General features: G+C 46.9%; 1 protein-coding gene across 2 annotated transcripts in view; it reads right to left on the reverse strand.

Moving 5' to 3' along the window:
- Window positions 1-2,106: 2,106 nt before the first annotated feature.
- Window positions 2,107-22,049, reverse strand: part of LOC146772802 (SMAD family member 4-like) — a 271,678-nt gene continuing 251,735 nt past the window's right edge. For both annotated transcript variants that reach the window (XM_085639806.1, XM_085639805.1), the window contains exon 12: window positions 2,107-6,008. In XM_085639806.1, the coding sequence (XP_085495932.1) occupies window positions 5,797-6,008 (212 nt within the window). In that variant the 3' untranslated portion in view covers window positions 2,107-5,796. The remainder of the gene's footprint in view (window positions 6,009-22,049) is intronic.

Here is a 22,049-nt window from a genome sequence, read left to right on the forward strand (position 1 = left end):
CTATTGCAAAGGAAATCACTGATGAGCACATGAAATAACAGGCCTCTGCCACTATATTTGAAAAGTAGCATCACAAGACTTAAAGAAGGTAAACTAACCATGTCCAGTTAAAGCCACAATTAGATTTGGTACCATGTTTAAATAGACAAGGTTTTAATGATAGGAGTGCAGAAAATCAAAACATGGAATAAGTTTGATTTTGAGGTGTGCTCCTTCTGCTGTACATCTGCTCTGAATAAATGTCTTAAGCGGAATATGATTCTTGTATGGAGAAATTAAGTTGGGTTTAAAACTAATGAGCAGAACCATTTGTTACAATTTGCCACACAGCCCTCATGATGGAACCATGTGATACTGCAGGCAGGTAAATCCCTCTGTAGGGTAAGGAAGTGGGCTTTCAAGCACAGGGGATCCCTGGTAAGTTTATCGACACCCATAAACCCAAGAGCTTATAAAAAAGTTTCAATGTCTGGACAAGGACTCCCTTTTTACAAAATCAAATGAGACATAATTTGTTTGGTATTATTTGCCTGATTAACTATTCGTGTGAAAAAAATGGCTTAAGGATTTATTGTTTGTCCCACACCTTGGTGAAAGTTGTATTATAAAAGAAGCACTGGCAAATCCGGCAGATCTGGCGTAGGAAGCCATACTTTTGGATGCTTGTTTTGTTAAGGTTTTTGCAAAACCTTTTTGTTAGGGAAGCTGCTAGCCCTCATCATTCTAATAAAAATATTGGCTAAAGGCAAAAATATTTTTTCTTTCATAAAGCACACATTGTCACAGTAGTCCTTGACACTTAAAAGAACAATTTTGTGTGTGAATGTGCTTCCTGTGAAAGGGCAGAATACTGTCACTCACAATGAAGTTAACCAATGGCCGAAGTGGGCTTGCCCCATGCTGTTTCCTATAGTAAGCAGAAGAAAACTGTGAATTACACAATAGGAGACCAATGAACCAAGAGGGCTGACTGAGAGCCCTTATAGAGAGCTTGGCTAATACCAGACCTAAAAGGTTGACCAGGCCTGTGCTAGTATGTTGAATAAATAACACCAGACTTATTTTAAATGTAATGTAGTATGCTGTTTTGATAATGAGTACAGCATGCCAAAGTATGAACTACTCTGGAGCTACCTTTCATTTGCATATTATTGTGTGCGCACAGGATGAGTCCCATTCGAGTAGCATATGACTTTGACAGTCATTGGGGAGACTGGATCCAGAGGCTCAACCGCTGCCCTTGGATAAACATAGTTATCACATGACCAAAAGTCTATAATCCTTACTAAATAACTGTCTCCTTCATTGGATCTTCATGGACATTAATGAACACTGAATAGCTCCACCCATGTGAGGAATCCCAAAATACATTTGGACCAGATCCTGAGTTTGGCACACGGTTCTCTGTCCGTCAGGGTGGCGGACGACATTACGTATGCCACTCTGATGGACTACCTTCTGTCAGATTTAGAGATCACTGCTGGCCCAGTGGTGGTCTCTGTACTTTGCCAGAAAATGGCATCATGGTAGTTCCAGTCAAAGTACAAAAAAGCTTGGTGGAAAGCGATGTCTATTTTGACGCCCGCCCAACAAACTTTTAACAATTTTTGGGGTTTTTAAAAACAGATTCCTAAAGTGGGAGTTTTGTATTGAAAAACAAACTCTGGCTGGTAGAAGGGCAGGTGCCTTATTACATTTTTTCACTTCTTTACTTCCAGGTTAACCTTGAGGTGATCGACAAAAAGAAAAGGACAGCTCAACATACAACCTAATTAGGGTAGGTGGTGCAATCAGCCGCGGTCCGTGCAGGTAACAGCAGTGGGGCCGCTTAAAGGGGGATTTCGAGGGACGATGCAGAGGGAAAATTAAATAAAGAATTAATTTTCTCTCTGCATCGACCCTCGAAATACCCCCTTACCTGGCCCCACCGCTGTTACCTGGTCCACCGTGGCTGGGTGTAATGCCCTTTCGTTGGAGGAAGCTTTCTGTCACTGGATCCAAGTCCATGGAAAGCTATTGATCCTCCTGACCTTAAATAGACCATCGTTTTGTCAGACGGGGTACTCTATCGCCTTTGCCTTCGAAACATTTTTTTCTTTCCTTTTTGAGGTTAGCCAATGAAATCTTTTTTGGCTCTTTTTAAGACGAACAAAATTAAAGAAAGTGGGGAAATAGGCAGCGTCCCATTAATGCAGAGAGGCTGCTCTTCCACTCCCAGAAGGCACTACTTTCACAGGTGAGAGGGATTTCATTTTAATGCTCTATAACGGAAGGCTACTTCCAACTATTTTCTCAGTAGTCACACTTTGTGAAGTGCTCTTCACTTGGCTTAGTGTATATGAAAAGGTTATTCATCAGCAATCCTAGTTCTCCACATTGGGTGTCTTAGGAACAGCTGTAAGTACTGAACAGTCCTACCCAGGAAACACATTCTGGAGCACTTTTAAAATGTTATATCTATATCTGTAGAAAAGCCATTAAAAAAATAACAATAATGTTGAAATGTTACGTGTAGGTGACATAGGCCGATTTTTCTTTAGTATGTTTTTTTGAAAAACGGACCAATTTCAACAAACATTGAACTATTTGCAAAATAGTTCAAGGTAACTCCCTTTATTAAATGTCTTAACAATCATTACAAGCAGGAAAACTGGCACTGTTACTTTAAGGAACTTCATTCCTTTACTATCTCTTCCCATCCTGTCAGTAGCAGTTAGGTCGGTTCTTTTTTCAGCTCCCTGTGTAGGTATTCTGAGCAATGAGCTCTGGCTTTATAGGCTATTTTGTTTTGTCTGAAACCTTTCAAAATCAGATTCCCTTAAGTGCCCCATACAGCAAGCTATAAGAATAGATATTGTCATGCTTGATAGTCATACTTCTGATCAACGTTGAGGACTACCATGTCGAAAACAGGTACAGAGGTGACCTTTTTAAACGCAAATATCTATTTTTAAAAGTGATGCATGATCAAATTCTTGGGTGGAACTATTCAGTATTTATTACTGTTAAAGTAGAGCCAAAGGAAGATAAACATTTATGTATGCAACATCTTCACCTTGAGAATCTTCACTGAATTCATAAACATCCTACCTTGGTTAGTCCCCCCCACAAACTTGAGACTTAAAGTGGATTTTCAGTATTACAATCCAAAGGCCTGTTTCAAACTTCAACATGAAGTGCTTTGTGACTGGCTTAGACGCGTAACGCAGGGTTTTAGTTTTATAAAACTGCAGTTTATGTGCTCACTACTTCCTTTTAAAAATACATATATATAATGTTTCAGAAACTGTCACCTCTGAATTTGTTTTCTCACGGTGTTAATGGGTATCATTTAAAACAAAACAGAAAACGCGCCCTCATTTTTAGTTTTTTCCCAATGAAGTGTTCTAGAAAGCCACACAGGGGCAGAGATATAGAGTGCGTATAAATTAAGTGAACAGTCCCTCAATGAAGAACAAAGAATATTGTTCCTACTCCACCAGGCGTCCGTTACTTTATGTACGAAACCCAGAAGTGCTTAGAAACAGGCTGAACACGAGCGACAGTGCTTTATAAACACAGAGGACATTTATGGCACAATGGAGTATTAGGGTTGCAAACACCTCTAGGTTATTTGTAATATTTGGGCACCATCCCCGATAGCCCTGCTAACATCCTGAGAACACTAGGTTGGAAGAATGTATGATCTTCATACTCTGAAGGACATCTGCAAATCACACCTTGCGCCGCCAGTATGCCAGACTCCTGGCCAGTGATACAACGCTCAGCAAAAGTCACTAAGCATCATTAATAGAACAAACTCAATGCAAGCCCAACACTAGCTGAGCAAAACATAAGATTGTAGATTGATCTTGCCTCATTATCATTGTCACATGTACTTTCACTTTTTGACTGTACGCGTGTTATGGTATTTATTTAGAGTGACTCTGCTATGGATCACTCACTATACCTTTCTATAAGATACCGGTTTAGTGTTGGATCTCAAATTTCTTTTTCATTTGTTTCAGCCTATGACAGTCTGTGTATCAGTGCTATGACCCTTTTGTACTCGAACTACATCGACTGTGTGTTTGACTTAAATATATTTTCTTCTTTGAGATTCTTAAACCTGAAGTTTATTCATTAACCCTCTCTGTACTGGCAGATATGCTCAACGCTTTCTATTAAGTCAAAGTCTAGACTAAATCAACCATTTTATGCCTTTTCCTTTTTAAATCAGGCAAGATATTATACAACTTGAGAGAATGCAAGTTCGCCTCCCTCTGTCACCTCAAGGGCAGTAGACATCCAGCACCCTCTTTCTTTAGCATCTATGAGTTCTCGGAAGAAAGACAGCGAAGGAAGGAGATGGGAACCGGATTGCCTACAATTTTGACATTTTACAAACATTCAGTGATTACTACAATGGAAGAATCCAAAGTCACTGAGCTGAATATTTGTCTCTGTGTATGCTCACTGCCACACAAGACATATAGAAGCGCTGACATATTTTAAATCACTGTACGCTGAGTAGAACAGAGACACTTTCTTTAAAATGTAGGATTTAAATTAAGTATATAAAGCTGGACATTATGTGGGTACAGCAGCTCTTCCAAAAGGAAGTGAAGGTGGTAAAGCCTGGGCCTAGCGACAGTCTCTGCCAGCAGTTTCTATGGAAAGTTTTCGAAGAAAGGTGGTGAACACTTAATATTAATATTTAAGCATAACCTATCTTTGCTGAGCTACTGATTGCAAACCACTTGTTAAATGACCCTGTACACCTTCTCTGTAGATCTTGTGATCATTGGATAGGATATGTTTTTGCACACCCAACAACGTGTTAGGTTGCAGAAAGTATATGGCACCTAAAAACAAGTGCAATATAGAAACAGAGTATCCTACCAGATACCTAATTCCCAAAAATCAGGTTTCTCAGGGAATTGATGAACTAGACCAACGATTGGCAAGGAAAAAAGACAATCCGTTTTTTTCCTCTTTGCAAGCGACTTGTTTAGTATGGCACACATACAATTAGATCCATACACAGACCCGCAGGCCGGATTTGACAACATTTGTTGGTTCTGCTCTAGGGGCGGGTCCGGGGACTCTTTAGTGTTTACAAGCTTATTGGCCTTGCCAATTTGCAGCTTCTTTTTGGTAATTTAACCTTTAATTGACCTTTGGTGTTAGAAAAAAAGTATCTACAATTACAATTCAAAATGTTAAAGGAGTGGGTATCTTGTCCTCTTCTATACTTTGCACCCACTCTGTACATTGCATCAACCAAAGAAGACAGTGCGTGTTTGAACACACTCAATTTAGGTAGCAGCAGAATCCTCCCATCTGCCCGAACCCTCATACTTTCAGCTTATATTTGGAACGGTTTGCTGACTTTGGAATGTGGAGTGCATATTCTATTACCTCAGGAGCTCACCATGCAAATCTTTTACTTATTGGGCAAGGTATAATATACATTGCGTCCAGGACGGGAGGTGCTCTTGAACGCAACTTTCTGGAACAGAAATGCGAGACCGGCCAAAGACTGTGACCCTCAGTCCAGGCAATACCATGCCCACAGTCAATACTGAGATAAATCCAAGCTGGTCACTCCATGATTGTTGGTGGTGCCTGTTCTCTTCTTTATCTTCACATGTGGCTTACCAGCTCTGTTATCTTAGAGAACCTTCACAAAATGAAGAGCAGGACAACACAATATACATCCAGTACCACTGCCCATGTTGCTTGGTCTCAGGGAGTGTGCAGTGCTGTAGGCAGCTAATGATGCCAAGTATTCCAGTGTCATTGCCACCCGCTCTGTTAGTTCACGGGCCCAGGGTCTGCCATGGGCATTGTGTGAAGGACCTCGTCCAGGAGCTGCAGGGCGCGATGTAAGTGCACCTCGATCCAGCAAGGAGTGTGCTTAATGCTCTGGCGGGGGTAATCTGGACCCCAGCCCTTGACAAAGCTAAGTCGGAGAATGCACAGGCGCCTCAGGTCATCCACTCCAATCCCAGCTGCTGCAGAGAGGCCTGGAGGGGAAATCGGAGAGTTAAAATCATTGTATGAAGACTGTAAAGACAACAAGAACCAGAGAATGAGAGTTTCCATGAAAAGCTTCATCGGCAAATGTAGGCCAGTGAAAGAACATGGGAAGATGCACACAACTTGAATTGAGGCCGAATGAAGGCTGGACGCTCATAAAGTAAGCAGGAGAACATGGCAGGCTGCACAGACAATGAGAAAGTGAAACCGACACAGAATAACAGGGATGATGATGGAGAAAACGGAATACTGCACCAACAATGTGAACTACAGTGAGAGATAGCTTTAAAGGCTACATAGACAAGGGGCCTGACAAAGCAAGATGGTGGACACGATGTGCTAGGGGAGAGATCTCCCAGCAACCCACAACACTCCTCAAATTCCTCTGTTAAACTGCACTCCTGGGCTACCTTGATTCCTGCTGAGGTGGAATAAGTGGGGGTGACCCCAGAGACGCCCCCCAACTGAAGCTCTCTACTGGGGGCCAGCGGTGGGAGGGGGGACGGGCTCCAAGACTGAGGCACGGGGCATTACCTGAGCCCATGGCGGCTCTTTGCTATTGGGAGCCGTGGAGGACCTGCGAGCTTGAGGTCAAGGCGGCTGGTGAGGGGCGGGAACAGAGCAAGCTGCAGCGGCGGGCCTCTGGGATTGTATGATGACACCGTAGGATCCAGGGCTCCCTGTGATACCTCCCACCGCTGGGCACCGCGTCTGTCGAGGAACCCAGAATAGTGTGGGGCTGTGAGGGAATCACATCAGCTGCATATGGACCTCTTCACAGGAGCTAGAACATCAGCCGGGATGAGGTGGAGCAGAGATGCACACCTCCAATGCCTGGAGTGGAAACCTCAGGCGCTCAAATTCTGGTGGCGATTGAGGCCTCCAAGCAAGTCCTGGAACACAAACTGGACACTATCACAGTTGAATTGAACCTGCTATGCTCGGATCTATGGGCTGTCTCGGAGCGCACCAAAGAGACCGAATGAAAGGTACAGGAACTGACATAGAGAACTGACGGGAGACACAACCTCTTTGTGATTGAATGAGCCCATAGAGCCTTCACATGAAAATCCCAGCCCGGGTCCTCCCAAGGGCTATCATAGCTAAAATCCTAAACTATAGAGACCGTGACACAATACTGCAATGGGCCAGAAAGCATGGAGACCCCAGATTCGAGGGGTCAACAATACATATTTCCCTGGACTACACTCACAGGGTGAAGACCCAACAAACGTCATTTCTTGCCATTAAACAACAACTCCGATAACTCAATATGAGATATTTGCTCCTATACCCTGCCAAGCTGATAGTTATAGAGAGGACAATTGCATTTCTTTGGCTCCCCGCAGGAAATATAGGACTGGTTGGACTGCAGAGAGGGGGCTAGGCCAGGCCGGACCTCAGGCGACGGTGTCGGGGCGGGACCCCGGAACAGACCCAGGGGGGATGACCCGAGATGGGATGTCACAGCGCATCGAAGTGCAGCCGGATGGCACATTGAACGGGGCAGGAGAAGATATCTGAAGTGCTCCGGAAGCATCAGAGGAGGCCTCCCCACCGCCTTTGTCGCAGAGTACTGACAGATAAATGGTGTGTGGAGGTGGGGTGATTGTTGCTGCGGGTGGTGACACCTGGCTAACAATGGAACGAGGCTGAATATCCTACACTCATATGCCCAAGTGCTACATGGATATCGCCACAAACTTGGTAAAACAAGCGGGTGTGGAATGGGATAACAGGAAAGCACAGTTCCATTTGTGTATTAAGTCTTACTCCATAGATGCTGAAGTAACAGTTGGTGCTTTGGGGTTTTGGGGGAGGGCTACAGCCCACTCTTGCCTCGCTAATGGTGTAGTTGTTCTGTTGGCACTCGCTAGGGGTGGCAGGAGGTGGGGAGGGAAGGAAGAATGAATGGATTCACACGGGTGTTTAGCCAGTTGCATTCAGTTTTTTGAGGCGAGAGGGATGCGCGGACACACTACATCTACAACACAGGCGGGTGGTAACCTGAACACTGCCATAATTAATTGCACCTTGTGACACAGAGTAGACCTCAAGATGACACACGGTACTCCATATTGTCTTTGAATGTCAACGGCTTGGGTAGCAAAGTGAAATTGGCATGGTAACACGGTACATACGGCACCTAAAACCTGGCATAGTCTTTCTCCAAGAGACCCATCTGTTGTTGACCCAATGCTGCTTCCTGGGTAGAGGGGTATACACTACATTAGCACATGCAGGGTTCACCTTCAGATCAAAGGGGGGTGGCTATATTGATTTTAAAAAATCCCATGTTCGAGGTGTGGACATAGTTAGACAAGAACGGAAGATATGTATGGGTCCAGGGACTATGGGGGGAGGACCTAAATTGCCCTTATCAGCGTATATGCATCCCCGACTGCAAGCGCCTGTACTGGAACAGGTGGCAGCCATATTCCTGGAGGCCAACTCCGACCTACATGTTGTGGGAAGTGACTTCAATGATGTCATGTCTCCCAATTTGGACTGTTCAGGTGTGGCTACCGCCCTCCTGAGGGACACGCCCTCGGCACAATCCGCGGACTCACTGGGTCTCTCTGACCTGTAGCGGCGACATCACCTGAGGGATAGGGACCATTCCTATTTCTCTGGTTCACACAGGGTCTTTTCTAAGATCAACTATATATTTGCTACAGCAGGTACGGTGGTCAGGACGCATTGGACTTTGGTGGTCTTATTGAGGAAACTGCCGCCTTGAACTAATTAGTGAAGACTGGAGCCTTACGATACTCTTGTGAGAGCCCCCATGTGCAGTAACACATTGATAGAATTTGTCATCTCACAATCAGTGTTCCGTGGACAAAGACATAAAAAAAAGGTATTGATGCCACCTCATGAGCGGTGCTGAAGGTCCTTGATAATAATCTGATTAATACTTACCTCGTACTGAAAAGGATCAGTGGGTTTTAACCAACAGAAGTATAATATGGATCCATTTGCACTTTGCGTGAAATGAGAGATTTGTATCTGACCCGGAGGGCATGTCAACATCTGCGTACCAGCTATTGGGGGTGCCTCTAGGAATTTCTACATACTGTACACACTTGTACCCCTACCACTTGTTGAAAAATCACAATTTTGGAAGCTCCCGAAGAAGGTAGTCAACACATGGCTAATACTACCAAATCGACCCATTTGTATGTGCGCCCAGCCCACAAAACAGTCATGGAGACCTAAAACATCTTTGTCCCCCTCTGACCAGGAGGTGTATGAGCTCTTGGGTTGGTTGTTAGTATGAATGGCTTGGTAGAGTATGAATGTGGATATGATAGGTTAGCATGATTATGTGGTGAATCAATACGGGTCCTATGAATAGAATTATATCTCATGTGTAAATAGGTACAGGATTTCTTTGTCTATTTATGAAATGTACAAAAAGGAAAAATATGGAAAAAAATTAAATAATATGTATGTCTTTTAAAAACATTTTTGATTTTACAAATGAAAATAAGAATACATTAAAAAAAATGTTTTTGCTCAAATCATGTTGTATATATCATGTCTCAGAGTATATATTGATAGCCCATTGGAGCAGATTTAGCCCAAAAAGTCAAAGAAATAGAAGTCAAGTGGGAGGCTTTTTTGATATAATGTTTGGTGTGTTTGTCCCCCTTTTCTCCCAGATCGAATTGAACTATTAGAGGGGGCTCCTTTTTCTAGGAAGGTGGTCGGGGTGGAAAGGGCAGACTATCGGATAACTCTCTGGATCATGGTGGGCGGAATGTGCTCTACTTGGGTGCGGCCTGGAAACTCGACTCATGGGACCTGAGCGAAGCAGAGATCGTTCAGGGGCCACAGTTGATTCAGAACTTATCTTTAAGGAAAACAAGGGCACAGCAGACTCGGCAGTAGTGCTTTGGGTAGCCGATAAATTCTGAGAGCTAGGGTACAGAATATATTGGCACGTAAGAAGAATTAAGCAACAGCAGAGATAGAGGAGATTGGGGTTAGCTCAAAGACATTGAGGAGTCCCCCGGGGACTGGACGGATCTGCAAATCCCCCGCAAACTAGAGGTGCTCCGGACGGAATACCAAGATCTGGCACAGGGGGAGGTCAAAAAGCAGATGTTGGACATGGAACATTGCCTCTATGATGCCGTGGAGAAGGCGGGCATGTTGCTTGCCTAGCTGAGCAGACAGTGGCAGAGACACGCTGGGTGCGGTGCGTCAATAACTAGACCGGGGCTCACCACTTGGTGGACAAGGCAATTGCGGAGGAATTAGCAAGGTTCTATGCCTCTTTCTCTAGGGCTTGCCTGCTAGTGGAAACGAAACACATAGCAGACTACCTGGACACTGTAGAGATGCCAGTGGTGCCCGCCGATGGCTGACTGGCGCTAGAGGAGGAAATCATAATTGAAGACGTACAGGCGGTTATTGGGGAACTGATATCAGGGAAGATTCTGGGGCCTAACAGCCTCCCAGCTGAATTCTTTAAGCGATACTCAGGGCTGTGGGACAAGGGTGAACATTCCCTCAGACTTACAATGTGCTAACATTGCTATGATTCACAAGAAGGGCAAGCCGGAGACCAATTGTAGCTACTAACGCCCTATCTCCGTACTAAACACTGAAACAAAGATTCTGGCCACCAGGCTCTTAACTCTGATAGTTCCACTTAAACACAGATACCAGCCGGGCTTCCTAACCGGCAGGTCTACTAGATTCAACCTCCGTCGCTTGCACAACAGGATGTCTGAGGCAAGCCACTGGAAGGAACCCCTTGTATTTCTAGCATTAGATGCCAAAAAGGTATTTGAAGTAATTCACTGGCCCTTCCTTCATCTGACATTGAGAAAGTTCGGATTTGACCCTAAATTTAGACAATGGATTAAGCTACTCTGTGTGACCCCCACTGCACGGTGCGGGTGAATGGCACTTATTCACGGACATTCCCAAATGGGCGGGCACCCGACAGGGGTGCCTCCTGTCCCGCTTTCTTTTTGTCCTCACTACTGACCCCTTGGCAGCTATGATCTGTACCTGTTCCGACATCCATGGATTCAAAGTCTTCGACACTGACACGGTGGAAGGAAAAGTCTTGGTTTATGCAGACTACGTCACCGAGCCGGCGACAATGACCCGTGCTATTCTCCAGATGTTGGAGACGTACCGGGTTCATTCTGATTACCATATTAACTCCAATACGTTGGTGCTTTGCCACCTCTATGGCCCATTTGATCCGACCATCCTACCTCGAACGCTCTAAGTAGAGACTGTTTGCAATACTTGGGCATTTATGTAACTCAGCAAAACCAAAGGGGATGATGAACGGAGTGTTGAACATTGCAAGCACTCACCCCCAGTCAACTGATCTGGGTTTAATCCATCATCATTCTTTAGCTCACTCCGCCACCCCAGTTCAGACATGGCCATATGCAAATCAGCCTGACCCTGTGGCTCATGGGAACAGTCAAGCCCGAACTGCCAAGCCATGTCTTCCCTGGACCGGAAACAAGCATCCTGGGACCGGTTTCTGGCTAATCAGCCGTCATCAGCCAGGCTAGCTTGAATCCAGTGGCAAAATGAGCAAGGGACCCACGTCTGGGCATACCCTGCCAACTGAGGCTTGGAGGGGGTGACAACACCTCTGGTTGGAGCAGACACTGTTTCTGCCCTCCGAGAGCATGGGCTCTCATCTGCAGGGGGTCAGAAACGTGTCTGTGGTGGCAGGCTGGTCTACACCAGTCAGCCAGTACACTAGTAGTCGGTAGGTTTTCAGGGGGCACCTCTAAGGTGCCCTCTGAGTGAATGCATTAATAAATCAATCACTGGAATTAGTGTGGGCTTATTAATACAAGATGTTTGATACCAAACATCTCTATTTTCAGTGAAGCCATCATGTAGCTGGGGAATACCACTGTGCAGCACGTGTTCTCAACATGGCTTCCTTGTTTACTTGTAATATCTAAGAATCTACTTATACTGCATGCAGTGTCTGCAGGCATGGCACACAGGAGGTGTGCTATGTCGTGTCTTCACTTTTCTCTGCACCAAATCACACAACCTGTAATGGCAGTGTGCACAAGTGTGCTGAGGGGTCCCTTAGGGTGGCACAATACATGCTGCAACCCTTATGGATTTTCTTTAGCCTCCTTGCCCTAGGTACCTGGGGTACCAATTACTAGGGACTTATAGGGGGATGCTAAAGGTATTGCCAATTGGGGGAACAATGTACAGTTTTAGGGAAAGAGATCTGGCACTGGAGACCTGGATTGCAGGAACCCAGTACACTTCTTTCAAAATTGCATCAGATACCAGGCAAAAAGTGGGGGTGATCATGTCAAAAAGGGGCACTTTCCTACAGAAAGGGTGTGAGTGAGAGAAGGTTTCACAAGCAACTGGCAAAAGAAATACAGCGTGTCATTTTCTAATGAGAATCAAAGAGCCAGAGAAAGCATAAAAAATTATGCATACAGTGACAGAAAGAGAGAGAAACTGAGAAAGATCACATACACTTTGAATGATTACTGTGTGAGAAGTCTGGTCTCATTCTAAATGCATATTGTTTTCAAATAAAATAAATATTGATTTCCTCCTTATGTCTGTTAGTTGTTAAATTAGGACCTCTGTGGTCACACGCACTCCCATTTACGCCATTCCTCATCAATTCGCGCAGTGCACTATGTGAAGGGTTTCCAGACCTCTGTTGCACATCAGCAGAGAAAACGGCTTCAGTCCTGACCTGATTTAAAATGCAAGATGGTGCTGAGCTTGTAGCCCTATATTTTGCTCTATCTTGGATAGATTAACAGTTGCTGGGTCCTGCACTGTGATCAGACCCTCTTCCGAGAGATGTTCTAAAATAGGTATAGATCCAGCACTACTTGGAAATCAAAAAGAAAGCATGTGTTTTCAACAGCAGAAGACAGGAGAATAAAATGATGGGAAGCTTTCTCAAATAGTGCATGAAACCTTCCTATATCGTCTGGGGAAGAACTCTTGGTTTAGGTTTTGGCCTGCATCCTCAGGAATTACAAAATTGTTCCTGAATCTCTGATCAGAGTTGCTGGATTGTCTTGGGGGGAAAGCATTTGCATCTTCATCATTGCCATCACAATGTGGAGATTTATCACCATCATAATCATCTGCATCATCAAGAGATCTTGCTGCCTGTTGATATTCTTCTTCCGAAGTTGAAACAGTCCCATCTGTCACTAGACACTGCTATAGGAGAGGCAACACCTTTCAGTGATTTTATTTAGTTGGTGCTGGATCTACTGGAATCAAAATTGGTGGATGAGATGTTGATACTCCTTCTAAATACGACCCTGGATTGGATGGTGGAGGGAGTCTCAGATAAATGTGGTTTATCATGTTCTGTAGGCTAGTTAACATTATCAATGGTACATGAACCATTTGTGTTGGAGGTGGACCACACCTAGGTCCATTTGCTTGTTCACCAAATATTCCACGTGAAATTAGTTCTAGTGGTTTATGAGGTGGAAGGTCAAAATGCTCACATACTTCATCTGAATTATCATACTGGATGTTAAGATCAGATTGTTTGATAGCCTCGTGATCACTTTCCAGATCTCCCTCCTCCTTAATAGAATTTTCTATGTCCTCTAAATTGGCCTCTTCTTGACTTTCTTCCCTTTCCAGGCCTGAAGAAGCTTCTTGTAGTAGCTTCTTTGGAGTGAGCAAAGTTACTGCTGACATCATAATCTGCAAATGTGACCTTGCAGTCTCTACTGGCAGTGGTTCTGCACATTTTTCCTCCACTGATGTCTCTTTGTGAATGGTGAAGTACTTTTCACAGAAAATAATTTCTTTGCTCTCATTGATGATGAAGGGGTTGCAGTTGATGAGAATTTCTTTATTGTTGACAACGGTTTTGGTGTCATTGTTGACTAGGTTTTCTTTGTTGCTGTTGATTGTGATGGTAATGTCGGCAATGGATTGTTTTTCCCACTTTCGTGGATGAAAGATATATATATATATATATATATATATATATATATATATATATATATATATTATATATATATATGTGTGTAATGTCTTTAGAGCCTTTGACTACGATAGGGCTGTCGATCATGCTTTCTTTGATGAGACTGATAAAGGTTGAGCAGACAGAATCCCTGGTGTCGCTGTTGTCGGCAAGATTTCCTTCAAATGTGAAACACTTGCCTGCTTTATTGTAACTTCCACTGGTTGATGGCAGATCTTCAGTAGCCTTGTTTTTTTTAGCTATCTGCATTTTAGTTAGCACCACCCCTCTTTTAATTTTTTTTGCATGTTTTTTATGACTCTCACTTTCTTCTGAGAAGGGGAAGGTTAACTGATCCTTGTGCGAACTGGCACAGTGAGCCAAAAACAACGGACTGGAAAATAGCTCAGCTGAGTTGCTATTGTTTAAGGTTAACTCTAGAATTCACTCATCAATTATTTTTCCAGTAGTCCAATCTGGTGCATACTTGTGGCTATTCAAATTTCTTTCCAGTGATCTGAAAGGGGATTAGATATGTTAGATTAAGAGAAAGTGTGGCAATAGTTGATTCAGGAGTTTACACTTCCAAGTAAAGTGCTTAGCTGAGATGTAAGGAACAACAGTGTAATAATTATGAAAAAGGCAAGGATGGAATCTAAAAGGTAATTGATACTACATGGTAACAGGAGGGGTGGATTCTAAGGCAGGCTTGATTACTAAAGTACACAATGTAAAGCAAAAACTGGATTATGAGTGATCACTTACACTCTAAACTTAGTGCTGAACAAAGCACCACATTTCACCCTATCAACACTTACTCACAGGGATCGTGGTCTCACCGAACAGGAAGATGGCCTCTTGGTAAGCAAGCTCTGCCGGCTGGGTCTTTTATCTGACACAATCCTGGTATTTTGTGGCCTTCCGTGTAGACAACACCCAGCAACCAGCCACTCTACACAAGCTGCATCAGAAAACCGTGTGGACAGCTGGGCGCCTCTGTATCGATGGTGGCAGATCGCAGCTGCAGCCTACCTGCCAGACTGCTGGGCCTGTTCTGCGCCCACCACACGGCGGGGCTGCCTTCCGTGTCGCCAGCCTTGCGAGGGATCCTGGACACTGCTGGCTGCTGTGATACGGTCTTTCCTGTGTGGTGCTGCGGATGACACTCACTTTGCCGTGGCAGTGGGCCATCGCCAGAGGAACTGCGGCAGCGCCGGAGTCGTGACACCGCGGGGGCGATCGGCAGCGGAGTGTGGTGCGAGTTGGTAAGTTGCCCCCTCCCCGGCCTGCCCACGTGGCTGCCCATAGACTGTTTTGCCCACTTCGTGCAGGGTCCGTTCTGTGTGGGGGCTGGTGCCGCGGGCTAGGCGGCAGGACCCTGAGGGCCACGCCCTATAACGCGGCACCCCGGTGCGTAGGGACAGACTTGCGGCCTGCGCACTAGGTTCCCTGTGGCCTGCAGCTGGGACTGATGGTGCTGACTGCGCTGCAACGTTTGCTGGTTGACTGCGGGGGCATCTGGGCGCCCGCCCTGCACCTCTAGCGGCACTAACTATCTCTTCGTCACCCAAGCGGCTTGGTCGTGGACGCCCGGCCCACCGGTGTTCACCTGCACCAGAGCGTGGGCTGGGCTTGGATGGGCCGCCTGTCACCGCCTTGTCTCTGCTGCTGAGTGGACAAGATTGTGGCCCTGTGAGAAAGTGCCATCTTACTTGCATGGTATGCCCCCACTTTTTGCTGAATTGCTGAATGTTCTTTGACTGAGTGTGCACTGGACTCCTGCCAATCAGGTGCCCAGGGCCTATGTCCCTTCCCTAAAAACCTCAAACACAAATTGGCAAACCCTGGCCACATGTCAGCCCCTGGTAAATGGTACCCTAGGTACCCAGGGCCTTGTGACCAGGGAAGGCCTCTAAGGGCAGCAGCACTCATTGTGCCACCCTTAGAGGCCCTGTACCCTAACACACACACACTGCCCTTGCAGGCTGAGTGTCTGGGTACAAGACAAAACAAAGAGTCGACATGACACACATCCCTGTGTGCCTTGCCCACCACCTACACTGCCCTGGCATACATCAGACACCCCTCTAGCTGGGTGCCCTATGCCAGTGGTGTGGGCAAAGGAGCATGAGCCCTGTACCCCTATAGTACCCAGGTCCATTCCTGGGCACTGTAAGTGCGGTGCTGCCATTTAAGAGTACATGGTGCTGAGAGCTCGTCAAACACGAACTCCACAGCACCATAATGGCAACACTGAAGACTGAGAAGTTTGGTATCAAACTTCTCAGCACATTAAACCCGCACTGATGCCAGTGTGGGATTTAATGTACAAAGCACCACAGAGGGCATCTTAGAGATGCCCCTGAAACCTAACCTACAATCCACGTCTGGTCTGAGAGGCTGCCTAGGCTGCCACACAGCAGACATGTTGCTGGACCCCTGGGTAGGAGAGCCCCCGCTCTCCTGGGCCTGCAACAATGCACATCCTGGGCGAGGTGCTAGGTCTCCTCCCCCAGGATAGACAGGGGGAAGCTTCAAAGGCATGCCGCCTCTGTGAGCTTCCCCAGGCCACTTGCTGTCCCCACTCTGGCGGGAAGCCTGGCCGGAAACCCCGAATAAGGACAGGGGATGTGCCAGCCTGCCAACCCCACCCATCAGGTGGGGGAGACGAGGTGAATCACCTCTCCGGGCCCTCGCCATCTTGAAGATGGGAGGCCCTGCCCAATCAGGACTAGGCTACTGCCTCCCTCCCACAGGAGAGTGGCAGAATAGGGGGTGTACCCACCCCAGGACAGGGACTCATTGGTCCCTGCCCTTTACTTACCTGTAACGCCCCTAAATCTAGTATTTAGGGGCACCCTGAACCTTCCTTCCTTAGATTCCAGATTCCGAAAAACAAAGAAGAGCAAGAAGAAAGAAGACCTGCCGTGCAGCTGCTAAGAAGAGGAAGACACCAACTGCTTTGGCCCCAGCCCTACCAGCTTGTCGACCCTCGAACCTGCCCCTGCTACATCCCGGCACCTCTTATGGCCAGCAACCTCACAAACCCCGGAGGACCTGGCTACCTTTTGGCTCTAAGCACCTGGGACTCCCATGAGCAGAGGCTCTGCTCAAAACCAGCTTCTAACCCCTGGCATCAGCCCGGAACCGCAAACCCTGCACACTCTGCACCCGCCAAGCCTGGCCTGTGCCGGAGTGAACAAAGACCCCGAGGACGTCCCCCCGGCGACTGTGACCTCGAATCCGGCACCCAAAGACTCACCTCGACGCTCCTGACAACGCCTGCAGCCTCAGAACCAGGTACCCCCCCAACCGCGATCAACAGAGGGTAAGATTTCCCGACACCAAAAGGCACCCCTGCACCCGGCGCCCTGTGGCCCCCTGTGCCCAACTCCTGGGTACCTACCTATCCTCCAACTACCCAACTTACCTCTCGAAGTGGTGGTGACACCTGAAGAATCTTCGTTCCCGAGCTTGCAGCCTTTTTTCAACCAGGAGCTTTCCCATTGAAATCCATTAAGCGCCCGAAGGCTCAAAAGCACCCTGCACCCAGCCGCCAGAGTGGCCCTGGCAGTGTAACCTAACCTCTACACCTATCTACTTCTCCATTTGCCCTGAGCAAGTGACCAGGAGCCCAGCTCCAACAGCCGCGTGGCCTGCTAGTCAGCAGCCACAAACCAAGGCCCCCCTGCCTCCCATAGGATAACATTGGGCCTAACTCACTCTGCATCCGGCTGCCCCTGAGCCGCTGAGGGTGTAACAACTGTACTTACCTGACCCTGGGAGACCCCTGAGTCTGTGCCCAGAACCGTAACTCTGCCAGTAGAGTACTTACCCAAAAGCCGATAACCCAATCTTCCTCCATAGGGTAACATTGACTGGTTTCTTCTGAAATTTCTTCTAAGTGTGGAGTAACGAAAACGAAAATACTCACCTACTATTAGGAGAGATCCCAGTGCTGGATCTTGGTGCCCAGCACTGACCCTGAAAAATATTCACAACCGTACTTACCAGTAACCCAATTTTCTTCCATAGGAAATCATTGACTGTTTTTCTGTGATATTTCTTCCAAGTGTCGATTTGTGCAAACTTCAAATATTCTTTAAACATCGTACCAACTGTGAAAACTTAATTACTTACCTGTTTTAGATAGAGGTCCCAGTACTGAGTCTAGGAGCCCAGTACTGGATTACAAAAGTAACGAGAACCTACTTTACCTGCAACTTGAATTTTCTCCCATAGGGAATCAGTGACTGGTTTTCTATGAAATTTCTTCTATGTGTCAACTTTTAAAATAGCAAAATATTGCCTAAAAATCACAGCAGTAACTAAGGCGACTTTTATCACTTGTTTCTAAGAACTGTCCCAGGACTGAATCTAGGATCCAGTCCTGGAGTTACAAAAGTAATCCTGAAAGTAATCTATTGCAAATAACTTAAAACTTCAGTTGACCTCAATGCATTTTTGTGTTTGAAATTGTGTTGCCTATTGCAACAATCTGTAACTATCTACAAAAGTCAATTGCATATTGCAAAAGTATTTAACTAAAGCATCTCATTCTGAGAAAGTATATTTTAATACCTATTGTTGGTTCTAAAATAAAACAGACATATATTTTTTATATAAACCATTGGCCTAGAGTTCAGTTATTGAGTGTGTGAGACCATTTGCTGACTGAGTGTGTGCAACAAATGCTTTACACTGTCCTCTGATACTGCCTTACTGCTCGACCAAGCTACCACTTTAGAGAGTAAGGTTATATCTAACTTTAGCCTCTGCCAAACCTCTGGGGACTGTGGACTCTGTACACACTGTACCTATTTGGGAACAATATATACAGAGCCACTTTCTCACAGGCCCCACAAGTTTTCTCCTCAAGCACCCACTCGGTGTCCATACACCCCTGGGGCCCATCCAGCACTGTTGCACCTAGCATAAGCGGTGGTGCTGATGCAGGGCCCATACGCAGCACTTCACAACCTGGCATGACCGGTTTTCTGGGCGGTGTCTTAGCCGCATATTACCGATCTCTTCTGCCCCTATCCAGAGTATAGGCGTTGCCGCCCCTTGGTTTCACCCCAAGCCATGGGCAAGCACGATGGCAAGCAAACCAAATTCACATTCGAGGTGTGGCGTGCTTCTCAGCAGGCTGACTGCGCTGAAGATGACGAGGTAGGCCCTCAGCGCGCGGATGATTCCGGGGAGCAGACATGGGCCTGAAGGAAATACTCATTGAGGTCAGATCCAGCTTGAAAGCGAGAAGACTCCAAATTGGATTTACTTACATCACAATTAGACCATGTTAAACAACGAGTGGATGCATATGACACCAGGATTGAACAGCTAGAGGACTGCGTCGCCAATGCCGACGATGGTCAAGCTGAGACCAGAGAACAGCTCCTGCGTATGGACAGAGTACTGGAGCTAATAAAGGCAAAAAACGAGGACCTTGAAGCCTGTTCTGACGCGTAACAATATATGCATTGCGGGCGTGCCTGAGACCACTACAATTACCAAAATGGAGGACTATGTGGAAAATTTAATCAAAGACCTTTTGGTGCAGAACTATCTCCGGTATTCCTCATTGAAAGAGCCCATAGGTTGCTTGGCCCCAGACCTCCACCAGGGGCCACCCCGCAGGTCATCATAGCTCGCCTGTTGAACTACAGATATCGGGACCAGATCCTCAGGCTCACTCGTGAAAAAGGGAAGCTCTAGCATCAACTCAGCATGATATCCTTCTATCCCGACTTCTACATGGGGGTGCAGGCTGCCCGCCGTGACTTCTTGCCTGCCAGGCGCCTATTGAAACAGGTGAGCATACCATCTGCCCTTCTATACCCAGTGAAACTCAAAGTCACACAGGAGGGCAAATCACAGTTCTTTATGGGTGCAAAACAGGCCCTTAAATTCACCAAACAAAAGACCAAAGCCATCCTTTCCTCAGCGGCCTCGCCCTGCTCATCAGCTGGGTCACAGCTAAGTGACAATGACTGATACTAGGTTCTACTTTATTGTATATTTCGTTTAGCCGCATGTTATTGTAATATTGCTAGTTGCATGTAATTTCCTGGACACGTCATCTATATCCCAGCTGCTGTGTTACTTTACCTTATTCACATTTTTTATGTTTACACAACGTTTGCCTGCATGTGCATGCTACTCATTCACATGATTTTGTTTGGGAGGCCCAGACGACACGCTACACTCGGCCACCTATCCTAACTGGCGGGATGTCGGCTTGATGACTCCACTACCCTGCGGGATAATTCCCAGGTTCTAATGTTAGAGGGAGGGTCATCACTACCTAATTGGGGGTTGGTGGGCTAGGGCTCTTTACTGTTTTGGTTCATGCATGGGTGGGTGGAGATGGGGGGGGGGGTTTAAAATGTTGTTGGCAACACACTTTGTACAGACTGTATGTTTGGCGTCACGCCCACATGACTAACATTGTTGCACTGCTTGTCCCCGGCATACTACGCTTCACTCAGATTGCGGATACACACACTCTCTTTACTTTTGAATAGGATGTCCACGATGAACTGCCTTACTTGGAATATACAGGGGTTAAACAACAGATGCAAGGCACAGTTAATACACTCCTTCTTAACTTGGAACAAAAATAAACATCTGCTTCCTTCAAGAAACACACCTAGCAAAGAGTCCCCTCCCAGGCTCACTTACTAGGGGATGGGGCAGACCTTCTCCTCGACTTATTCCAACTACGCCAGGTGGGTCAGTATCCTTAAATGGAAGGGACTTGCATGGAAAACTACACATAGCATCAACGACAAAGAAGGTTGCTACATTGTATTGGCAGGCACACTCCATAGTCATTGTTAGACCTGTCAGCCCTTTGGGTGGTCCCTCCTCATCATTATTTATTTTGTCCCACTTTTGCCTCAAACCCTATTATAATTTTTCCTTTTTGGGAACCACCAGACTTTTTAGTGTTGATGCAGGGTCAGGGAGCCATTTTCCCTACCCCTGGAACTTCTGTCTGAGGGCCTGAGACACAAAATGGTGGCCACCCATTGTCACCTGTGACATCACCAGAACCCACTGGAGGTTTCCAGAACATTCTAGAACCCTGTGACAGAGGGAGGCAGTTTAGAATGTTGGGAGGCCATCTCAGAGTGGCAGTTGGCATCTGACTGGAGAGGAGAGAGGAGCAGTTCAGAAGGAGGTCGGAGTAAGGCAGCAGGAGTGGAAACCAGTGCTTGGAGTGGGGTCCAGAAACCCACCCTTGATGCTAGTCCCTACTGACCAAGCCCAGCCTAGAGCCCTGTGTGGGACCAAGACCAGAAAAACCATCTTAAGGACCTAAATATTGTGAAGAGGCCTTAAAGAAGAAGACCAGCAAGCTCCTGACCTGTTTAGCGGTGTCCTCCTGGAGTCCTGACGTCGAGAAGCCTGGAGACCTGAGGCCTGAGGTGGGGAAGCGGCGCTGACAGAAAGCAGACGTCGTACCCGGAGCCGTCAGAGGTCGAGAGAGGGCGTCGACGGAGGTCGTGGAGAGGCACCGGAGGTCGAGTAAGGAGTCACCTGAGGTCGAGGTGAAGCGCGCCAGAGGTCGGGAGTGGAGATCGCACTCCGGGGACGCCGGAATCTGAGGTGAAGCGCGCCGGAGGTCGGGAGTGGAGGTCGCACTCCGGAGACACCCGGAAGCGGGGAGACCGTGACCCTGCGACGCCGGAAGGCGACATCGAGCCGGAGCAGCCCAGCGACATCGAGCCGAGGCCGCCCAGCGACATCGAGCCGGAGCAGCCCAGCGACATGGAGCTGAGGCCGCCCAGCGACATCGATCCGGAACAGCCCAACGACATCGATCCGAAGCCGCCCAGCGACACCGAACCGGAGCCGCCCAGCGACATCGAGCAGGAGCCGCCTCACGACATCGACACGGCGCCGAGCGGAGCCGATCATCGTGAAAAGGGCAGTAAGTGGTAGAAGGGGCATCTGAGGCCCTGTGGAGCCCTAAAAGACCATTCTAGGGGCTAGAGGGGTGTTAGAACCAGCCTGGGAGTGCCAGGGGTGAACTGAGACTGGTGCA

The sequence above is a fragment of the Triturus cristatus genome, chromosome 12 (genome assembly GCF_964204655.1).
Source record: "Triturus cristatus chromosome 12, aTriCri1.1, whole genome shotgun sequence".
NCBI lineage: Eukaryota > Metazoa > Chordata > Amphibia > Caudata > Salamandridae > Triturus > Triturus cristatus.